Genomic DNA, 16882 nt, shown 5'->3' with positions numbered 1-16882 from the left:
GCTTGCCAAGCGGTGCCATGTCCACACCTGGGATCCGAACCGGCGAACCCTGGGCCACCACAGTGGAATGTGCACACATACCGCTGCGCCACCGGGCCAGCCCCTAGCCGTTAGTTTTTTATGTCCTCGAGAACCTTGCTCCCCATAGCGTGGTGCAATTATCAGGAACATCTGTATCATCTGGGAGCTCATTAGGACTGCAGAAATTCAGACCCCATTCACAGGCATACTAAATCAGAATCATTTTAACAAGATTCTCAGGTGATTTTTATGCACCAAGATCGAGTAGCATAGTCCTAGAGTTTCTGATTCTTATTCAAGCGCTTTAGGTAATCCCCAGGTGATTTTATGATCAGTCAAGTTTAGGAAACGCAAGTGAATTGGAAAAATGACTTGAAGGCAGGACGCTTAGATTTCTAATCCCCACTCTGCAACTAATTAGCTTTGGGGCCTTAAGATACTCACTACCCTGGGCCTCAGTTTCCTTAGCTATAAAATGTAGAGGTTGGATTTGCTCATATCCAAATGACTTGTAGTTCTGAAAAATCTTGAGATGCGTTCACCCAACATTTGCTGAATACATTCTCCTGTTCCAGGTATTGTGCTAGGTGCTGGGGACATCAAGTATGTACAAACATTCTTCATAAAAACTCAACCAGGGGCTGGCCCCGTGGCTGAGTGGTTAAGTTTGCAGCTCCGCTTCAGTGGCCCGGGATTTTGCAGGTTTGGATCCTGGGCACGGACATGGCACCACTCATCAGGCCATGCTGAGGTGGCGTCCCACATAGCACAACCAGAGGCACTCACAACTAGAATATATAACTGTATACTGGGGGGCTTTGGAGAGAAGAAAATAAAAAAGAAGATTGGCAACAGTTGTTAGCTCAAGTACCAATCTTAAAAAAAAAGAAAAGAAAAGAAAAGAAAACTCAACCAAAACTTACAACAGAAATGGAGAGGGATCTGGTTGAACATACTGAGTTGCCCAAATTCTCATGACCTGCTCGTGAGTAATTATAATTTAAATCGGCATATCCTCTTTGAACAAGCAATTTGGTAGTATCTATAGTCTGTTCTTAACATAGCAGCCAGAGTCATCCAGTTAAAACAGGTCAGACCATATCACTCTTCTGCTTAAAACCCTCCAGTGGCTCCCCATGCTCCTCACAATAAAGCCACATTCTTTATGATGGCCTCTAATGCGTTATAGGATCTACCTCACCCTTCTTCTCTGACCCTCTCTCCTATTATTGCTCATCACTCTACTCAGGCACTTGGCCTTTTATTTCTCAAACCCACCAAGTACATTTCTGCCTCAAAGCCTTTTCAATTGCAGGTTCCTCTGCTTCAATGTTCTTCCTCAGCCTTGCAGACATCCTCATTGCCCACTCTTCCACCTCCTGTAGTTCTTTGTTTAAACAGCGTTGTCTCGGGTCTTTCCTGACCATTCTACTTAAAAGTACATCAACATCACGCCCACCATGCCTATACTCCCTATATACCATCCCTGCTTTATTTTTCTCCATAGTTCATGATATCACCTTCTAATATACCATATGATTTTTAAAAAATTTTATTTGCCCCTCCTTTCACATGCACACACTAGAATGTGAGCTTAATGAAGGAAAGGATTTTTATTTTTATTGATTGATGCATCCCTAGCACTTAAAACAATATCTGGCATAAAGTTGATGCTCAATTAATATTTGTTGAATAAATTAGTGTATAAAAATGCATGTAACCTATAACCTAGTACTTCTATTTCCAAATTTATACATTAAAAACCCCTACGTGTGTGTACAAAGGTATTTATGTATGAGAATGTTCATTGCTCTATTGTCTGTAATCAAGAGAAATTAAGGGAAAATGTCTAAATGTTCAGAAATAAAGTTGAGTGTATTTCTATACTGCAGTATTGTACAGGAGTGAAAGTGAATGAACTAGATCTCTAGATCTCAATATACTTAGATCTTATAACGTTGAATGAAAAGAGCAAATTGCAGAATAGTATACATAGAATAAATACCATTTAAGTAGATTTTAAAAGCATAAGTAATGCTATTTTATATATGAAGTAAAGACAACAAAATGTAAATGCACATAAGTATTTGATGTATTTTTTCTGTGTTTTGGAAATAGTTTTAAAGTGAATGAAAGAGAACAATAGAAACTAAAGCCCAACAGCATGGTTAGTGATTTGCTTAAAATCATACACCTTGTTAACAATAGAGCTGGGACTATATCTTAGAGCTCCCACCTGTATGTCCAACATATTTTTAACAGCTGAGTTAAAAACAAGACTTTTTTTGATTAATCAGACTCTAGTCCCTGAGAACTCCTGTACTGTAGTAAAACCTCAATATTTATATTTTAATCATCTCTAGATATTTTTTAAAGAGTAATCCTTAATATCAAACTTGCATCAACTAGCAGAAAGAAAAATTATTAATCTAAAATTTAAATCTGTTACACTTTAAATTCAATCAAAATGGGTTAGAACAGAGCTTTATAAATTGGTTCACTCTATTAAAGAGAGCTACACTACTCAGATTCAAATTATATGTGAATATTGCTGCTAATATTTTTCATAAAACCTCATAGCTTAAGGCTTTGTGATTTAACATTATTCAGAAATATTTTCTGAAATAATTCAGCTCCCTCTGGTGGTAAAAAAAATACTTTTAAAAAAAAATTGTAGACTGGTTCTCCTTGTTAAAGCAAAATCAAAAACAAAAACCACCTAAAAAGCAAATGCCATTAAAATACAAACTTTCATTTTATTATTCTAGAACCAAGTGGATATGCTGCTTCAAGAAATGGCAGATGAAGCTGGGTAAGAAATTGTTCAGATGCTTTAGGATAATCTTGATTTAATGTCTAGAGATCCTAAAATTATGTAATGTGGATAAAAATATTTGTCTTTACCAACAATGGTCAGAGTTAGGTTTTTAACCCTAGAATTTAGTGTTGGAGGGCCTTTGGAACAGTCCCGCCAGCTCTTTGCCATACTCATGAAAATTTTGACTTTGTTCAAATCATCCTAATATTTTCTTAAAAATTTCTGGAGATACATTCATTTAGTGTGTGATAAGAAATAGAGGAAGGTGATTGAGGGAGGCAGGAATGTTTAAATGTTGCCTTAATACCGTCTATGTTCAGCGTATATCAGATGTTTAGATATTTTTTTATGAAGATGAAAATTATTTTAATATGACACATTTACTTAAGCCAATAAATAGAGTTTTGTCATAGGTGAGTGTCACTTTTCTGTTGTTTTTATTTTTTAATTTTTATTTCTTTTGAGGAAGATTAGCCCTGAGCTAACTACTGCCAGTCCTCCTCTTTTTGCTGAGGAAGACTGGCCCTGAGCTAATATCCGTGCCCATCTTCCTCTGCTTTATATGTGGGACGCCTACCACAGCACGACGTGCCAAGCGGTGCCATGTCCGCACCCGGGATCCAAACCAGTGAACCCCAGGCCACCAAGAAGTGGAACGTGCGAACTTAACCACCGCGCCACTGGGCCGGCCCCTATTTTTTATTTTTTTGAGGTCTTAATAGTTTACATCATTGTGCAATTTCATTTGTACATGATTTCCTGTCTGTCACCACAGAAGTGTTCCCCTTCACCTCCTGTGCCAACTCCCCACACCCCTTCCCCTGGTAACCACTGAACTGTTTTTTTGTCTATGTGTTTGTTTATATTCCACATAGGAGTGAAATCATCTGGTGTTTGTCTCTCTCAGTCTGGCTTATTTCACTTAGCATAATTCTCTCCAGGCCCATCTATGTTGTTGCAAATGGGATGATTTTGTCTTTTTTTATGGCTGAGTAGTATTCCACTGTATATATATATATATATATATATATATATATATATATATATATACCACCTCTTCTTTAACCAATCATTGGTCTATGGGCACTTGGATTGTTTCCATGTCTTGACTGTTGTGAATAATGCTGCAGTGAACATAGGGGTACATATGATACTTTGGATTGTTGATTTCAAGTTGTTTGGGTAGATATGCAGTAATGGGATAGCTGGGTCAAGTGGTAGTTCTATTTTTAATTTTTTGAGGAATCTCCATACTGTTTTCCATAGTGGCTGCACCAGTTTGCATTCCCACCAGCAGTGTATGAGGGTTCCTTTTTCTCCTCACCATCTCCAACATTTGTTATCTTTAGTCTTAATGATTAAAGCCTTTTTAACAGGTGTAAGGTGGTATCTTACTGTCGTTTTTATTTGCATTTCCCTGATAATTAATGATGTTGAACGTTTTTTCATGTGTTTATTGGCCATCTGTGTATCCTCTTTGGAAAACTCTGTACATATCCTCTGCCCATTTTTGGGTCCAGCTGTTTCTTTTTTTGTTGTTCAGTTGTGTGAGTTCCTTATATATTATTGGAGATTAACCCCTTGTCAGATATACGATTTGCAAAGATTTTCTCCCAATTGGTGGGTTGTCTTTTTGTTTTGATCCTAGTTTCTTTTGCCTTGCGAGAGCTCTTTAGTCTGATGAACTCCCACTTGTTTATTTTTTCTTTCGTTTCCCTTGTCTGAGAAGACATGGTATTCAAAAAAATCCTTTTAAGTTTCATGTCAAAAACTATACTACCTATATTATCTTCCAGGAGTTTTATGGTTTCAGGACTTATCTTCAAGTCTTTGATCCATTTTGAGTTTATTTTTGTGTATGGTATGAGATAATGGTCTACGTTCATTCTTTTGCATGTAGCTTTCCAGTTTTCCCAACACCATTTATTGAAGAGACTGTCTTTTCTCCATTGTATGTTCTTGGCACCTTTGTCAAAGATTAGCTGTCGGTAGATGTGTGGTTTTATTTCTGGGCTTTCAGTTCTGTTCCATTGATCTATGTGCCTGTTTTTGTACCAGTACCATGCGGTTTTGATCACTATGGCTTTTGTAGTACATTTTGAAGTCAGGGGTTCTGATGCCTCGAACTTTGTTCTTTTTTCTCAGTATTGCTTTAGCAGTTCAGGGTCTTTGGATGCCCCATATAAATTTTAGGATTCTTTGTTCTGTTTCCGTGAAGAATGTCCTTGGGATTCCGATTGGGATTGCATTGAATCTGTAGATTGCTTTGGGTAGAATGGAAATTTTAATTATGTTTATTCTTCTAATCCATGTGCATGGAATATCTTCCCATCTCTTTATGTCATCTATTTCTTCCAGTAATGTCTTATAGTTTACGTTGTATACGTCCTTCACCTCCTTAGTAAAATTTATTCCTACGTACTTTATTCTTTTTGTTGGCGATTGTAAATAGAATTGAATTCTTGAGTTCTCTTTCTGTAAGTTTGTTATTAGAGTACAGAAATGGAACTGATTTTTGTAAGTTGATTTTGTACCCTGGAATTTTACCGTAGTTGTTCATTGTTTCTAAAAGTTTTCCATTGGATTCTTTAGCATTTTCTATATATAAGATCATGTCCTCTACAAACAGTGAGAGTTTCCCTTCTTCACTCCCTATGTGGATTCCTTTTATTCCTTTCTCTTGCCTAATTGCTCTGGCCAAAACCTCCAGTACTATGTTGAATAAGACTGGTGATAGAGGGCATCCTTGTCTTGTTCCTGTTCTCAGAGGGAAGGGGTTCAGTTTTTAGCCATTGAGTATGATGTTGGCAGTGGATTTGTCATATATGGCCTTTATTATGTTGAGGTGATTTCCTTCTCTCCCCATTTTGTTGAGAGTTTTTATCATAAATTGCTGTTGGATCTTGTCAAATGCTTTCTCTGCATCTATTGAGATGATCATGGGGGTTTTATTCCTCATTTTGTTAATGTGGTGTGTCATTGATTGATTTGCAGATGTTGAACCATCCCTGTGTCCCTGAAATAAATCCCACTTGATCATGATGTATGATCTTTTTGATGTATTGCTGTATTTGGGTTGCCAATATTTTGTTGAGGATTTTCGCATCCATGTTCATCAGTGATGTTGGCCTCTAGTTTTCCTTTTTTGTGTTGTCACTGTCAGGCTTTGGTATCATAGTGGTGTTGGCCTCGTAGAATGTGTTAGGAAGCATTCCATCTTCCCTAACTTTTTGGAATATCTTGAGAAAGATATGTATTAAATCCTCTCTGAAAGTTTGGTAGAATTTTCCAGGGAAGCCTTCTGGTTCTGGGCTTCTATTCTTTGGGATGCTTTGATTACTATTTCAATCTCTTATGTTTGGTCTATTCAGATTCTCTATTTCTTTTTGATTCAGCTTTGGGATGTTGTAAGAGTCTATGAATTTATCCATTTCCTCTAGATTTTCCATTTTGTTGGCATAGTTTTTCATAGTATTCTCTTATAATTCATTGTATTTCTGTGGTATCCATTATTATTTCTTCTCTTTCATTTCTAATTTTATTTATCTGAGCTTTCTCTACTTGTTCTTTGTAAGTCTGGCTGGGGGTTTCTCAGTTTTATTTATCTTCTCAAAGAACCAGCAATTTGTTTCATTGATCCCTTCTACTGCCTTTTTTGTTTGAATAGCATTTATTTCTGCTCTGATTTTTATTATTTCTCTCCTTCTGCTGACTTTGGGCTTTGTTTGTGTTTCTTTTTCTAATTCAGATAGGTGTAGTTTGAGATTGCTTAATTGGGATTTTTCTTGTTTGTTAAGGTGAGCCTGTATTGTGATGAATTTCCCTCTTAATATGGCTTTTGCTGCATCCCATATGAGTTGGTATGGTATGTTTCCTTTTCATTTGTCTCCAGACATTTTTTGATTTCTCCTTTAATTTCTTCAATGATCCATTGGTTGTTCAATAGCAGGTTGTTTAGTCTGTACATCTTTGTCTCTTTCTCAGCTTTTTTCTTGTAATTAATTTCTAGCTTTATAGCACTGTGATTGGAAAAGATGCTGCTATTATTGCAATCTTCTTAGATTTATTGAGGTTTGCTTTGTTTCCCAACATATGATCTATCCTTGAGAATGTTCCGTGTGCACTTGAGAAGAATGTGTTTTCTGTTGAATTTGGATGGAGTGTCCTATATATGTCTCTGAAGTCCAACTGGTCTGGATTTTGATTTAATTCCACTGTTTCTTTGTTGATTTTCTTTCTGGATGATCTATCCATAGCTGTGAGTGGAGTGTTGATGTCCCCTACTCTTATTGTGTTATTATTAATATCTTCTTTTAGGTTTGTTAATAGTTGCTTTATGTACTTTGGTGCTCTTGTGTTGGGTGCATAGATATTTACAAGTGTTATTTCCTCTTAATGGAATGTCCCTTTGATCACTGTACATTGCCCCTCTTTGTCTCTCTTTACTTATCTTGAAGTGTACTTTGTCTGATATGAGTATGGCAACACCTTCTTTCTTTTGTTTGTCATTAACTTGGAGTATCGTCTTCTATCCCTTCACTCTGAGCCTGTGTTTGTCATTGGAGCTGAGGTGTGTTTCCTGGAGGCAGCCTATTGTTGAGTCTTTTTCTTTAATCCATCTCACCACTCTGTGTCTTTTCCTTGGAGAATTCAATCCATTTATGTTTAGGGTGATTATCGATATATGAGGGCTTAATGCTGCCATTTTATCATTTGTTTTCCGGTTCTCCTGCATTTCTTTTGTTTCTCATCCAGTGTATTTTGGTCTACCAGTTGAATTATGTAGTTTTTTATGTTGTGTTTCTTTGTTTTCTCCTTATTGTTTGTGTCTCTACTCTTCTCTTTTGTTTATTGGTTACCATGAGGATTGTATTCAAAATCTCATAAATAAGATAGTCCATTTTGTGATAACCTCATTTCCGTAGGCTAAAACAATTCAGTCCCTTTCCTCTTCCCCTCCGAAGTTGTTTTTCTCACATCGTATTCCATATTGTGTTGTGAGTTTGTGGTTAAAATGACAAGATAATCTTTGTTTTTGATGTTTTTCCTTTCTTTGTCTTTAATGCTATACTTGAGTATTTGCTATCCTGCTCTGATTCTACCTATTTATCTCCTTAGTCTGTGCTTTGTAACCCCTTTCTCCTTTTTTTTTTTTTCAGGTATGAGAGCCTTCTTGAGGATTTCTTGTGGGGGCGGGGAAGTCTCATGGCTACGAACTCCCTTAGCTTATGTTTGTCTGGGAAAGTTTTTATTTATCCATAATATCTGAAGGATATTTTTACTGGATAGCGTATTCGTGGCTGAAAGCTTTTTCCTTCAAAGCTTTGAATATGTCATTCCAGTCTCTCCTAGCCTGTAAGGTTTCTGCAGAGAAATTGGTTGAAAGCCTTATAGGGGCTCCTTTGTAGGTTATTTTCTTCTGCCTTGCTTCCCTTATTACTCTTTCTTTGTCATTCACTTTTGCCAGTTTCACTACTGTATGCCTTGCAGTAGGTCTTTTTACATTGACATAGTTAGGAGATCTTATAGCCACTTCTACATGGATTTCCATCTGCTTTCCTAGGTTTTGGAAGTTATCTGCTATTATTTCTTTGAACAAACTGTCTGCTCCATTCTCCTTCTCTTCTCCCTATGGAAAACCTATAATTCTTATGTTGCATTTCCTAATTGAGTCAGACGTTTCTTGGAGACTTTCTTCATTTCTTTTTAGTCTTAGTTCTCTCTCCTCCTCCTCTATCTGGAGCATTTCAACGTGTCTATCTTTGATTATGCTGATATGCTCCTCTGTGATGTCCACTTGAGCATTCAGGGAATCCATGTCTTGTTTTATTTCTTCCATTGTGTCTTTCATCTCTAATATTTCTGATTGATTCTTCTTTATAGTTTCAATCTCTTTTGTGAAGTAGCTCCTGAAGTTGTTGAATTGTTTCTCTACATTCTCCTTTAACTCTTTGAGTTTTTTAATGATAGATATTTCGAATTCTCTGTCATTTAAATTACATATTTCTGTGTCGTCAGGACTGATTTCCGGGTACTTGTCATTTTCTCTCTGGTCTGGAGATCTAATGTATTGTTTGATACTGCTAGAGGGAGTGGCTCTGTTTTTTACCATCCTGGTGTTATTTGGTCACAGTTACCACCTGTCACCACTCAGTGTGGGTCAAGAGCCATGTATTCTAAGCCCTCTGCCTTCAACTGAGATCGCAGGTGCTGGACCCAGGCTGGGTGGGTGGGGGAGGGGGCGTTTTCTCCTGGGTGCTCTTGGTGTTTTCTCGCTCTTCTCTCACTATCTGTTCTCCTGGGGTGTTGGCTTGATAAGGTCACCCCCGTGAAATCTTTCACCCTGGTAGAGGGCTTCCCTCTAGGCTGCAAGGGCCCACTGGAGATTCTTGATGTTTCCATGAACGAACATCCCCTCCTCCATTCCTTCCCCTTCAGAGGTCTCCCACGGTCCTGGATCGCAGTCTTTAGGGAAGGGAGCGAAGGTTTCTCTTACACCATTCCACCTCCTCCAAGGGGCCTCCAGCCTCTACACCCTCCGTCATATGGCTGTGTGGGTCTCTCTTACATTTTTTTTGTTGTGTTTTGATGTCCTGTGTTGGAGTATGAATGTCCTTTTCGTTGTATGTTGGAGGGGAGAGTTTACTGGGGAAGTTCACTCCACCATGATGCTGACGTCACTCCAGATGTTTTGTTTTTTGTTGTTTTTTTTTTTAAGGAAGATTTGCCCTGAGCTAACATCTGCTGCCAATCCTTCTCTTTTTTGCTGAGAAAGACTGGCCCTGAGCTAACATCTGTGCCCATCTTCCTCTACTTTATATGTGGGACACTGCCTGCCACACCATGACTTGACAAACGATGCATAGGTCCACACCAGGGATCTGAACTGGTGAACCCTGGCCCACCAAAGTGGAACATGCAAACTTAACCACTGTGCCACTGGGCTGGCCCTAGATTTTTTTTTTTAAAGAATCTTCCAAAGGAATTCTGCTGTGATCAGTTGATTAAGTCTTAAGCTCTGTTTGAATCCTGCAAACTGAGCTATATGTGCAGAATGTCCAAGGAGTTCAAAAGATGGCAATATTGCTTCATTGCCGATGGTCTTTTCTTTTTTAAGTAAATAATTGACACCCATTGTGGCCCTGCTATTCAAAATAGGGTATCTGTTAATGAGCTGTTTATTTAGGCTTTTCATGTTTGAAGAGACTGACTCAGCCATGATAATGTCTGTGTTACAGAAGTCATGTTATCAGTATTCTTTAGTATATTATTTAGCTCAAGATAAAATTGTAGTAAAGAATAAAAATATTTTTTTCAAAGATAAAGATTAAAACTGCGTGATATAAAGTGTTATACTTTGTCTTCAAAAGTGGAGTAATTTGAAATAGGGTTCATGTACTCTATTCTTTTCTCCTGGGAAGAGAAAATTTGAAGTCACTTGGAAAATATAGTTGATGAATACTATTCTAGTGTCTAAGCTAAGACCTGATCTGATTAGGATGAACAGTTAAGTTTATCAGCTCTTTAGATCACTAATGTGTCATTAGTAAATGAAAACCCAGGGTAATCAATTAGGTTTGCAATATTTGAGAACAAGGCTGGAGGTTAGGTTCTACACTACTTTACTTCCTTAGTATCCTGCTGTCGTCCACATACCAATGGGGAGGTAGCAAGAAAGGTGATTTTTGTTAAGTATCATAAAGAGACTCAGGCATTGTGTGTCAGAAGACTCCATCTTAGTAATTTGTGGTATGGACTTGTTTCTGTTTTTACTAAACACTAAATAAGAAGATTGGGCTTGCAGAAACTGCAAGGAATGTCTTGTACAATGAATATTGCCACATTACAGCCTTGTGGACCCTCAGTGGGAATCAAGTTCAGTAGACAACTTTTTGATAAGATTTAGAGTAGAATTTGTCAACCTCGACACGATTGACAATTTGGGCTGGATAATCCTGGAGGCTGTCCCATGCATTGTAGGATGTTTAGCTGCATCTGACCTCTACCCACAAGATGCCAGTAATACCCGTCCCCCAAATTGTGACAATCAAAAATGCCTTCAGACATTGCTGAATGTTCTTGCAGGGGGGAAAATCGAAAGAGATTGGTTATGTCAATAATGAGTGGTGACTGGAGCAGTAGAGACACGTAGAACTGCTAATGTCAAAATACTGATGCCCATCCCTAAAGATGTTTAAGTATCTGAATTCTGTTTGAGTTTATGATTCCCTCAACAAAATTTGAGTATAGCATATCTTTACCTTTTAAATAACAATCTGTCTGTAGAGTGTCCTAATGACTGGTAAAGTTATTACATTCCCTGTAGTGTTTTCAAACTGGAGTTAGCTTTAGCATACGCTGGTCTAGAGACAGGCAGAAAGGCTAGTTTATATTCTAGAGGAGTGTTTACAATGGAGATTAAAATCATAGTCCTTGGAGGCAGACAAACTTGGGTTCAGATCTTATCTATCACTAGGGTGATCCTGGGCAAATGTACTTAACTTTTCTAAACCTCAGTTGTGTGGTGGATGGACATAATGATTCCTGCTAAGCATAGCTCAGGAGCTAGGCACTGAATTTGAAGTTAGCTGAAATGTTCGATATGGATCCTGAGGCTACATTTATCTAGTCTGGTTTATCTATTTTGCATATTAATTTTCCTTCCCAGTAGGAGACATATAGTAATTTCCAGTAAATTGAATACATTGGATGACCACTGTTTTGATCTTTTGTTCAGACAACCAGATCATTTTCCTGTCTTTTATTAGTGTTTCTATCATAAGATTGTCATCCACGTGGGTCATCATTAGCACTCAACAAAACTGCTTTAAAATTAGTACATGCATTTACCCTAAGGTGGACCTTCATAAGATATTTAAGTTCTATTTAGATTTTTAAAATTGAACCAGTTTTATTTTTATTTAAATTAAGGTAAAATGGTATGTGGAATATTCAAATTTGCAATAAGCCTATTTTATTACTTATTATAATTAGATAAGGAGGAAAATGCCTGTATTAACATTCATTTATGGTAATTATTTTTAAATTTTAGCCTTGATCTCAATATGGAACTACCACAGGGTCAGACAGGTTCTGTTGGCACAAGTGTTGCTTCCACGGAACAGGTAGAGGTTTGATTTTATCTTGATTAGTATGAACTTGATATATGCATTAAATATATATTATATGTATTTACATATAACTAAATATATATACCTTTTGTTCTTTTATAAAAAGTATCTCTCTACTATAATATGAAATCATCTTAAATTAGCAAAATGTGATTAGCCTTTAATTCCTTAATGATGGGTGTTTTCTATTGGCGTGCATATTCAATTTAGAAATTGTTTGCTCCCCTTTATAGCTTCTGCTCTATTAAGCTCTTCATTTATTCTGAAATGTTTAAAAAGTAAAGTCTAATTGTTGCTGCTTCTGTGAATTTTTGATCTAAGATTTTAAATCTTATTTAAAATGTGAGCTATTTAAAATATTAGTGAATTATATTTGTCACAGCTTGTGACTTTTAAAATTTGCTTTCTTCAGGATGAATTGTCACAGAGACTTGCTCGTCTGCGTGATCAAGTGTAATTTAAAGAACTGGTGTTTTTGTTGACTTTACTTGCTTCTGAAATATTTTGTGTGTATATGTAGATAAATTGCACTCAACTTACACTAAGATCTCCTTACACTACAGAATGCTTAAGCACTATTTGTATATAATACTTTCTTTTGCCTTGCTGTACTTTCCAATACTTTAAGAAATTCCAGAAAGTTTCCATCTTGACAGATTTTACAGTTTTGTATATTATGTTGAAAAGTATGAGGGACTTTTCTTTGTAGATGTCTTTGACCAACCTAGTGTTAGCTTGTTGTATAGGAAACCTCATTCTCAAAAATTACATCAAAAATCTAGCACCAAAGTACTACAGAAAAAAGTACTTTATATAGAATAAAATATAGAATAAAGGTTTTGGTTTCTTTTTAATTCAAAGTAGTTTTAAATCTTTGCCTGCATACACATGTGATGCATCAAAATAAAAGAAGGGAAAACATGTTTACTTAATATGTTTACATAACCACAACACCTCATTTAGCATCATACATTGGGCAGTGCTGTTTTTTGTGTTTTATGTTTGTGTTTGTTTTTGCTATTCAAGCAGAAATGGCGTTGACTTTTGATCTGTGTTCATTGGCTTTTAAATTTAGATTATTATTGGAATTTTTACCCAGGGATCTAATGACTATTATTTGAATTCCTTAAATTAAAAAAAATTATTTATAATTTTCCTATATAACTAATAAAAATCTGCAGCTTTAAAGAAATTAAGGTTTTCTCCTTTTTTACATTTTATTTTTGCTAAATATCACTGTTGGTAAGACTCTCAAAGAAATTTAATCTTTCATACTTTCACATGAAATTGAAACACATTTTTAATGGTTCTCCTATTTCTACTCAACCCTTGTTAGGCTGTGTTTTAAAAGGAGGTTAATTTTCATGGCCTTAATGTCATTCACATTTTCCATAAGATTGTTGATTGGTTTACGAGAATCTTGGCCTGTTTTTAAACCAACAAAAAATAACAACAAAGAAAACAAAATTGAAGCAATTCAAATTACAACTACTATAAGTCCTGGTTAAATGTGTTCATTCTTTTATCTTAAAAAACAACAACTCTTTAATGACTGGAAGAAATGAAGTGGAAATGAATAAGTTAGAATAAAATTTTTTACCGAGCCATGTGAATAACTTCCAGCTCAATGGAAGTTGGGAGCACAACATAGCGGGTAGAGGGAAAGAAAAGTCAAAAGGTTGTAAAGACTAGACTCTGGAAGGACAGAATCTGTGGGGAGAAGCATTTGATGACTAACTGTATTACTTGCCATCTCCCCAGGAATATCTATATTTTACCCAATTAAAATGAACAAATTAACATGTTCCTGCAATTTTCTGATACAGTGGTCTCAAATGTAGAGAAGTGACCAAGTTATATTTTAGCAAGTATACTACTAATCCAGGTTAAAGTAGGTAAGGTGTTTTTCCTTACTACATGATTGAGCCATGAAATAATTCCAATATTTCATAAAGTTCTATTGAAGAGTACATCTGTTCAGAAAATCTTTTCATTGTAAGTCATGAAGGCAATCAAAGTGAAATTATGGAGATACTTTTTTTTGCTAAATATTCACCATTCATATATGATGTTTCCTACTGTAAATGAGAGTGTGTATAAATGAAGATTATTTTCACTAGTTAATGAAATGAGAAATTATTCTTTTGCTAAGTTTGAGTTAAACCTATGTAACTTTCTTGGTACTTGACTATATGGTGTGACCTCAATGTGGTAATCTTCCATTTTGTTTATAATTGATGCTTTATCCTTTCTACTTAAGCATCCTGGGGAGCCATAGAAGAAATTATTACAGACTAAAATATCTATGAAATAGAGATTTCTTATTTCCCATTGGTGATAATTGTAGCTTTTGTTCTTGTGAATAAAAATTGTTAAATTGTGAATATGGCTTACTTAAAGCTAAAATATAAATGACTCTGATTTAAAGATAACTGCTTATAGTTTTATTTAACAGCCGTATCAGATTGCTCTTTTAAAGATAGTGTTCTTTGGTAGACACAAAGTTGTACTTTGGGATTCATCTATTGTCTTATAAATATAATAAAAATTTATTTCTTACACTTTGTTCTTAGACCAGTGCCCCCACAACCTGTGAACTCTTGTTAGTATAAATTACATTTTTAATTTTATAAGTCATTGGATAGTTGAAAAATAATTTGTCAGACTATACTATCATGAAGAGTAGACATCATAGCACCTTTTATTTACCTTCAGTTTTAGTTCCCTGTCAATCTCATTTTCTTCTGATTTTTTTCCCTAAGCATTTGATTTATAATCATTTGGTAGAATGTACAAGGTCATATTCTCAGGAACATTTTGCTACACCTTCATCCTTTAGACGACATGGCTATTCTTTAAAGAAGTCTTAAAAAGCACCCCTCGCAAAAATTATACCCCTGCTCCTATGCCTCGATGCCTAAAATCTTCCACCTTCCTTTGAACCATCTTAGGTAAGCATTATGGGCTGGATTATTTTACCTGGTTAATTTATTATCAATCATTGTTACAGAGAAGAAACAGTAAACAGGTGATATGATAAGAGATGAGTTTGCTTTATAGTGTAGAAAGTTATGGGAAAAGAACCTCTGGATGGACTATCTGAAGAGAATCTAAGGGTACTAGTTATCTAGAAAGAAGATAAGAACAAAATGATTGATGGAATGCCAAAGCCAAACTTAGCCTAATTTCCTATGGATTAACTGAGGTTAGTAGATAACAGCTCCGAGCTAAAGTCTTAAATTGGCTCTAGTGTAGCCTGTAGAGGAAAAAGCTCTGGATCTGATCTACAGTGATTGACGTCGGGTTCCAGGCCTAGCTCTGATACTAACTTTTAGCTTGGATAATTCTCTTATGTCATTCTGGGCCTTAGATTCCCTTTCTACAAATCATTTCAGAGTACACTGGTTGTGTAAATTGAAATGAGTTGTTGTAGTACATTCCCACCATTCTTTTCTGTTTTCTCCCATTCCCGCAAAAGAATTCTAAATGCAGTGTTATGATGTTATAGGTCTTAGAATCTTTTGTCTCAGGAGACCTAGAGAACATCTAGTCCACCCCACCACCCATATTATGGAAGAGGAGACCAGAGAAATTCAGAGCCACCACATTTGTTAAGCATCTACTATGTGTTAGGAACAGTTCTGGGCACTTTGATATATTGTGGTTTATTTAATCCTCTAAAGAATCCTGTGAGCAAGTGGATGACTGATATCCCCGTTTTTAGAGAATGGGAAACCATGCTGATAGTTTAAGTAGATTGCAAAGATTCATACGGCTATTAAAAAAACAGAGCTTGGATTTTATTAACAATTGTGTCTCCAAATCCAGTGCTCATGGCACTGTGCTAGAACCTGGATTCTAACTGGAATTACAAGGCAAGTCTTGTTATACCTCATCCACATTCTATTCCCACTATATAATTTTCTGATTTTATTGCTGAGACAGACAGTGAAAACTACTAATCCAATTCTTGACCTGGGGGTAGTTCATCCCGAGACAAACAGGTGTTCAGCGGAGTGTTTCTAGGTGAGGAGTGGTTCTTTTTTGCTCAGACTGAGCTATCAGAAAAATATGACTTTCTTCCAATTTGGAAATCATAGCTGTTTTTCCATAAGGAAACAAATGGAACCAATTTGTTACAAAGTTAACTAAGCTGTATTCATACTCAAGCTTTTCATTTTCCACACTGGAAAATGTTCCCAAGCTAAAAGATGTATTGGTAAAAATCATTCGACTGAAATTGCAAAAATAAAATCTACGCAGCCTACTGCTGATACTGTCTATATTCCTGTAAATAGACTACTTCCCTACTGAAGTAGCAGGTACAAAGTTCTCCAAAGTGCCCTGTTACAAATAAATGACTAATGTGCCTGTGGTGCTTAATAAGTAGTTTATGTATTGTCTGCCAGACAGCTAAAAGCCTTCCAGCCTTCAGTTAGAAAAGTCCAATTAGAATATTCAAGGAAAATTTATGCCTAGTCAAATAAATTACCTGTTCTGTTTTATATTTGTTCTCAAATTTAATAAAGGAAGGCAAAAAGTCTTCATTTAATATGTTGCTTGGTCACTAAAACAGTGTTGGGTCCCATGTTCCAAATAAAGGTCCACAAAATGAACTCTATGTATCTGTTTCTTAGAAATATTACTCAAACTTAATCACGCCAGAGCTTGACATGTTGAGCTTTTCCTTTATCAGAATGACATGAAATCATTGAGAGGAAAAAGATGAAAGTTTTGGAAAACGTTACTGCACAGTGATTTTATGTCACTTCCATAAAGAGATTTGGGTGTTGAAGTAACATGATAATTAACAAGGGCTGTCTCTATATGTAATTTTGATCATTTCTGCTTTGATTCAGTCAAACATAAAGTCTAACAACAATTCTGGGATTAAATGAAAGATGTGATGGAG

General features: G+C 36.0%; 1 protein-coding gene across 1 annotated transcript in view; it reads left to right on the top strand.

Annotated features, from left to right (window-relative positions):
- The window catches only part of LOC106838359 (charged multivesicular body protein 1B2), a 44065-nt gene extending 29534 nt beyond the window's left edge, over positions 1-14531 (top strand). The window contains exons 6-8 of the mRNA XM_014852381.3: positions 2790-2833; positions 11892-11964; positions 12383-14531. Of these exons, the coding sequence (XP_014707867.1) occupies positions 2790-2833; positions 11892-11964; positions 12383-12427 (162 nt within the window). The 3' untranslated portion in view covers positions 12428-14531. The remainder of the gene's footprint in view (positions 1-2789; positions 2834-11891; positions 11965-12382) is intronic.
- The last annotated feature ends 2351 nt before the right edge of the window (positions 14532-16882 follow it).

This window comes from Equus asinus, chromosome X, assembly GCF_041296235.1.
Source record: "Equus asinus isolate D_3611 breed Donkey chromosome X, EquAss-T2T_v2, whole genome shotgun sequence".
Classification (NCBI taxonomy): Eukaryota; Metazoa; Chordata; class Mammalia; order Perissodactyla; family Equidae; genus Equus; species Equus asinus.
The sequence above is the reverse complement of the archived record's forward strand: the minus strand, read 5'-3'. Positions and strand labels throughout refer to the sequence as shown.